This window comes from Etheostoma cragini, chromosome 17 (assembly GCF_013103735.1).
Source record: "Etheostoma cragini isolate CJK2018 chromosome 17, CSU_Ecrag_1.0, whole genome shotgun sequence".
NCBI classification, from domain to species: Eukaryota; Metazoa; Chordata; class Actinopteri; order Perciformes; family Percidae; genus Etheostoma; species Etheostoma cragini.
Window position 1 is genome coordinate 21,080,265 of NC_048423.1, and position 6,898 is coordinate 21,087,162.

At 38.8% G+C, this 6,898-nt stretch overlaps 1 protein-coding gene across 1 annotated transcript in view; it reads left to right on the forward strand.

Annotated features, from left to right (window-relative positions):
• The first annotated feature begins 1,060 nt into the window (after nt 1-1,060).
• The window catches only part of fam98a (family with sequence similarity 98 member A), an 11,900-nt gene continuing 6,062 nt past the window's right edge, over nt 1,061-6,898 (forward strand). The window contains exons 1-3 of the mRNA XM_034899263.1: nt 1,061-1,316; nt 2,031-2,179; nt 5,667-5,801. Of these exons, the coding sequence (XP_034755154.1) occupies nt 1,279-1,316; nt 2,031-2,179; nt 5,667-5,801 (322 nt within the window). The 5' untranslated portion in view covers nt 1,061-1,278. The remainder of the gene's footprint in view (nt 1,317-2,030; nt 2,180-5,666; nt 5,802-6,898) is intronic.

A 6,898-nucleotide genomic window follows, 5' to 3' on the forward strand; every position in this document is an offset into this window, starting at 1 on the left:
GACGCGTTGCATCTGTGCAGACCTCCGATACTGAGCAGCGTACAGCCCCTTCTAAACTATGTCAGAGACCAGAGACCCCAATGGGCCTCTGTGTCTGCGCGACGGTCTGAATGAGATCCACCATATCAGCGGAGCAATGACATGCATAGCAGACTATCAACTCTCCAAATCTCGGACAACAGAGATGGGAGGAGGTATATTTTGAATGTGCACAAAGTTTTAAACATGAACAGAAATCTGATGAAACACATCTGAGCTACTATATATACAAAACTATATATAGCCTACTATATATTTACGATACTGCAACGTTGGGCCACTATTGTGCTTCTCTAACCTCTGTGCATCTCTAAATGTAACTGTAAATAATTCATTCAATGTTTCATAAAATGAACAATAGTCTTTATTTCCCCAAAAAAGTAAATACAGTAAGTGGGGCACAGAGGATGAGGGCCAAACATTACTGAGCCTTGGCACAAAGGTTAAAGGAATATAATTTATGTTACTCAGTGGTTCTCATTCTTTAGAATTTCAGTGGTCTTAGTTTATCCCTCAACATTAATTTAACTTTGGGTCCCTGGTCCCTACACCAGGCAGGGACCCCTGGACCTGTTCACCACAGACCCAAATCTTCTCAGCTGTTGCTGACATATGCTACTGTCTCTTCATGTGGCTCATTATGTTTGGCACATTATCTGGGTCAGTTCTTATATCATTAAAAATTAATAATGTAAATAATGTAAATCCTAAATGCCCTAAAACCTGTTGATACTACAACAATGCAAAGGTTCTTAGCCCTACAGTTTTGCACATATCATGTAACACTTGATTTCTACATTTTTTTGCCAAAAAACTCTCCAGAAAGTGCCTACCGCTACTGATAATAATATTAATAATAATAATAATGTGGGCCTAAAAAAAATAGCCTATCTATCTATCTATTTATCTATCTATCTATCTATCGTTCGTTCGTGGTGTGGGGGGCGTAGGGCACTAGGGCCCCAACTGCAAGAACCAGCTTTGGGGGGGCTCAGCTTGCAAAAGGTTGAGAACCCCTGGTATAACAGGACATAGTGCACTAAGGTGTTAGTTCCATAGATGGCAGTAATGCAACTTTTTGGATGCCGGCTGCCGTAAAACCCCAAAGAAGAAAAAGAAGAAGAAGAAGACGAAGAAGAAGAAGCAGATAAATCAAACGTTTATCAGCTGAGCTGGCTACTGATGTGAAAACTCTATTTGATAGTACGTGATTTTAGAGCATAAGAATCGATCATTGGGATGGAGAATGACATCCTCGTCTCTCTTGAAGATTTAGGGTGAGTTAAAAAAGTGATATATCTGCCTTTGCATGCAAATTATATACGAAAGCTGGCATTCCAATGACCAGCCTTGCCAGTCTTTCCTAATTTAGCCACCAGCATATTACCGTTACAGTTTAGCTTGTATAGCAAGACGGCTAACTTAGCAGCTGTTGTAGCTAACGGTCAGTCCAGTCTGACTGTGATGCCTTTTTTAATTGCTATATGTGAACCATAGCTATCTTGTGTGCGTACCGGTAATAATAGACCTTGCTACATAATTGTTTGAATGATGTTGTGTCACAAGCTGCGTCAGCAGAAGCTGCTTCCGTCATATTATATGTCCGACTACCTCCAACACATTCTTTTCTATTAACTAATTCTAGGCCCACTTTCTAAAAATACCTGCCATGATTGATTGAAGTCTTTCTTGATTAATTAGCCTACTATGCTGAAATATCTTGTAGCTTCCCACAGGACAGTAATGCCCCGTGACAAGTCTGTGCGGGCGGCTAGTGTCAAACCTCGCTTCGCTACTGAACCAAACCTCAGTATTGTTTACTGACAAACTGTAATGTTACTGATAAGGGTAGTGTGTATGTCAGATTGAAAATGGTTTTAATGTCATTTATTAATTCCTATTTTTTTATATAAAAATATATGTAACGTTATATTGTTAAATTTTAAATGTTTGAAATAGAGTAAAAAGAAAATATGTATGTGTCACTGTAGGTACCAAGGCCCTCTGTTGGACGAAGGAGCTCTAGATTCTGCTGTGAGCAGAGGAGCATCTTCCCCCGAGTTTACTAAGCTTTGTGCCTGGATAGTCTCAGAGCTTAGACTCCACTGCAAGTTGGAAGAGAATGTCCATGCCACTAACTGTAAGACATATTTGACTAAAGTAAAGTTGTTGATTTGTTTCTTTATTACGTACAAGAAAGTAAATGATCTGGGGGAAAAAAAGAAGTTTGAGAGAAAAAGTGATCACACTGATGCATTTTTTAAGAGAAAATGTTTTCATACCAATAGCAAAAAATAGTATGAGACTTAAAAAAAAGTTTAAATATAAATTTGAAATTTTTTAAATTATTTCTCAGAAACAACATCTCTCAAAACACTTATACAAACTCTCAAATATTGCTGTCAGTGTGAAAAATGTTCTCGAAACTTTTTTTTTCCTCGCTCTCAAAACCTAAGTCTTTGCTCTTGATCCAATTTCTTACTCTGTCTCAGGATTTTTCTCTCACTGTGAAAATAATGTCATGGGTGGGGCAACGTTCCTAATGGCCAGTCGGGTGAGCCTCGTCTTATTTTAGAATCTGAATTGATCTGAATCATTACACCATTGTTATCAACATCTACAGTACAGGCCAAAAGTTTGGACACACCTTCTCATTCAATGCGTTTCCTTTATTTTCATGACTATTTACATTTTAGATTTTTACTGTATGCATCAAAGCTATGAATGAACACATATGGAATTATGTACTTAACAAAAAAAGTTTGAAATAACTGAAAACATGTCTTATATTCTAATGTCTTCAAAGTAGCCACCCTTTGCTCTTATTACTGCTTTGCACACTCTTGGCATTCTCTTGATGAGCTTCAAGAGGTAGTCACCTGAAATGCTTTACCAACAGTCTGTAAGGAGTTCCCAGAGATGCTTAGCACTTGTTGGCCCTTTTGCCTTTACTCTGTGGTTCAACTCTCCCCAAACCATCTTGATTGGGTTCAGGTCCGGTGACTGCGGAGGAGCAGCAATCCATCACTCTCCTTCTTGGGTCAAATAGCCCTTACACATCCTGGAGGTGTGTTTGGGGTCATTGTTCTTTTAAAAAATAAATGATGGTCCAACTTAACGCAAACCGGTTGAGATGGCATGTCGCTGCAGGATGTTGTGGTAGCCGTGCTGGTTCAGTATGCCTTAACTTTTGAATAAATCCCCAACAGTGTCACCAGCAAAGCACCACCACACCTCTTCCTCTATGCTTCACGGTGGGAACCAGGCATGTAGAATCCATCCATTACCTTTTGTGCGTTGAACAAAGACACGGCGGTTGCAACCAAAGAACCCCAACTTGGATTCATCAGACCAGAGCCCAGATTTCCACTGATCTAATGTCCATTCCTTGTATTTCTTGGCCCAAACAAATCTCTTCTGCTTGTTTTCTCTCCTTAGCAGTGGTTTCAAAGCTGCTATTTGACCAGGAAGGCCTGATTGCCGCAGTCTCCTCTTAACAGTTGTTCTAGAGATTTGTCTGCCGCTGGAACTCATCTGGTCTCTAATCTGAGTTGCTGTTAACTTGCGATTTCTGAGGCTGGTGACTCAGATGAACTTATCCTCAGCAGCAGAGGTGACTCTTGGTCTTCCTTTCCTGGGGCGGTCCTCATGTGAGCCAGTTTTGTTGTAGGGCTTGATGATTTTTGTGACTGCACTTGGGGACAGAGCCAAAGTCTTTGCAATTTTCCAGACTGACTGACTAATGATGGCCACTCATTTCTCTTAGCTGATTGGTTCTTGCCATAATATGAATTCTAACAGTTGTCCAATAGGGCTGTCAGCTGTGTATCAACCTGACTTCTGCACAACACAACTGATGGTCCCAACCCTATTAATAAGGCAAGAAATTCCTCTAATTAACCCTGACAAGGCACACCTGGGAAGTGAAAACTGTTTCAGGTGACTACCTCATAAAGCTCAATTAGAGAACACCAAGGGTTTGCAGCACTATCAAAAAAGCAAAGGGTGGCTACTTTGAGGAATCTAAAATATAAGACCCATTAAAGAGTTATTTCACACTTTTTTGTTAAGTACATAATTACGTATTCATAGTTTTGATGCCTTCAGTGATAATCTACAATGTGAATAGTCATGAAAAGAAAGGAAACTCATTGAATGAGGTGTGTCCAAACTTTTGTCCTGTTCTGTATGGGCTGCTTTAGTTGAGCACAAAAGCTAGCGTTAGCTAACTAACAGCCAGCCCGCTTCTAAATACATACCTTTTAATTATCTAAACCCTTTTTAACAGTCAAAAGAGCAAAAAAAAAAACTTTTAGAGGTATCAACTTCATCATTTCCTTGCTACCACCCTCAACCAAGGCAGCGCATCTATGCCGGTGACAATGGTGTAGTGATTCAGATCAACTCCCAAGACAAGACGGTTTCACCCGACTGGCAAATAGGAACGTGGCTCTGCCCATGACATTATTTTCACAGCGAGAGAAAAATCCTGAGACGAGAGAAAGAAATTGCATTGAAAGCAAAGACTTGAGAGGAGACATTTCTTTTTTTACAAAAAATGTTCATACTGATAGCAAAAAAAATATTTTTGAGAGTTTAAAAAAGTATTTTGAGAGAGATTTTTTGAGAGAAATAATTTAGAAAATTTCTAATTTATATTTAAACTTTTTTTTTAGTCTCAAATATTATTTTTTGCTATTGGTATGAAAACCTTCTCTTATACTCTACATATCATTTTTTTTTCTCTCGTATATAATAAACAAATCTAGCTCCTAGCTGCTGCAGAATTATTAGAATAGTAACAAGTGTTGCACTTAAAGTGATTCTACTAGTATCCTTTCCTTTTCTTGCAAGCTGAAGATTGATGTCAATGGCAAAGAAGGGAATCAATTGAGTATATGCTTGTGTTAAATGGCAAATGCTTTGGTTTAGGTTTTGTGGGCTATTAAGTAAGTAATGACATTGGATTACTTAGGGTTTTAAACCAGGGGTTCTTTGGACATATTTAATCACTGTTATCTCAAATTCCGTCGTAAGGGTTTCTGTTTGGGATCTGGGATTTTTCATCTCAAGATGGATATTTGGAAGGTTATTTAATTTTTTTTAATTTCTTTTCTCACTTTTATTGAATTTTAAGGTAAAATGGGCATCTGTAAAACATGACATTAGTTTGAAAGCCATCTGAGAACATGACACAAATACTGATTTTTAAAAAAACGAATTAAAATTTAAGAAGTAAAATAAGGAGATCTACATATGAGTAAATATTTTGCCATCCGAATCAAATTGTTTTTAGGAAAGTAACCTCTGTTTCATTATAATACATTCACATGTTCTAAATATTTGACTCTTGCTTTCTTTTAAGGGATTGTGTAAAGGCGAATAAGTATGTCCATCAATATTTTATATGACATGAGTTTACGATTACAATTCTTGGCATTGAAGTTTTATGTTTGGTCCAGCGCAAAATAAAACTTGCACATCATTGCTGCTGGAAGAATTCCTACAGGAAACACTGTGCTAACACAAAAACTGTAGCTAACTGTTTTTCTTAGCCGGGGAATGTGTGAGATTTACCAACCTGCCTTGTGACATCATGTTTGGTGTGTTTCTCCTTACCCTGCCAGGTCCGAGCGAGGCAGAGGGTTTCCAGCTGGAGATGAGTGGGCTGCTGTCAGAGCTTGCCTGTCCTTACTCTATCCTCACCAGCGGAGACATCACCCAGAGGTTTCTCAACAGGACCGACTGTCTGCTGCTCATTAGTATGAGAACAACTCCATTTCAAAAGCAACCCTAAATCTTTTTATGAAGAAAAGCATTGCTGCATTAACCTGTGATGTTATTGTCTGTTGCACTTTATGTGGATTGTTGTACCACACCCACCTATTATATTTATTATGATTATAACAGGAAAAGCACGGGGGTAGGTTATAATGATGGCTCTGTCCCATTTAAAAGTTTAATATGTAACTTGTTCGTGTTAAAATGTCTAAATACAACCTATACTTACAGTGAGGAAAATAGGTATTTGAACACCCTGCTATTTTGCGAGTTCTCCCACTTAGAAATCATGGAGGGGTCTGAAATTGTCATCGTAGGTGCTTGTCCACTTTGAGAGACATAATCTAAGAAAAAAATCCAGAAATCACAATTTATGATTTTTAAACAATTTATTTGTATGATACAAAGTATTACAAATAAGTATTTGAACAACTGTCTATCAGCTAGAATTCTGACCCTCATAGACCTGTTAGTCTGCCTTCAAAATGTCCACCTCCACTCCATTTGTTATCCTAAATTAGATGCACCTGTTTGAGGTTGTTAGCTGCATTAAGACACCTGTCCACCCCATACAATCAGTAAGAATCCAACTACTAACATGGCCAAGACCAAAGAGCTGTCCAAAGACACCAGAGACAAAATTGTACACCTCCACAAGGCCGGAAAGGGCTACGGGGAAATTGCAGCTTGGTGAAAAAAAGGTCCACTGTTGGAGCAATCATCTTCAAGAATTCATCAAGAAGCTAAACATGACTGTCAATCTCCCTCGGACTAGGGCTCCATGCAAGATCTCACCTCGTGGGGTCTCAGTGATCCTAAGGTGAGAAATCAGCCCAAAACTACACGGGAGGAACTGCTCAATGACCTGAAAAGTGCTTGGACCACCGTTTCCAAGGTTACTATTGGAAATACACTAATACGTCATGGTTTGAAATCATGCATAGCACGGAAGGTTCCCCTGCTTAAACCAGCACATATCAAGGCGCGTCTTAAGTTTGCAAATGACCATTTGGATGATCCAGAGGAGTCATGGGAGAAAGTCATGTGGTCAGATGAGACCAAAATAGAACTTTTTGGT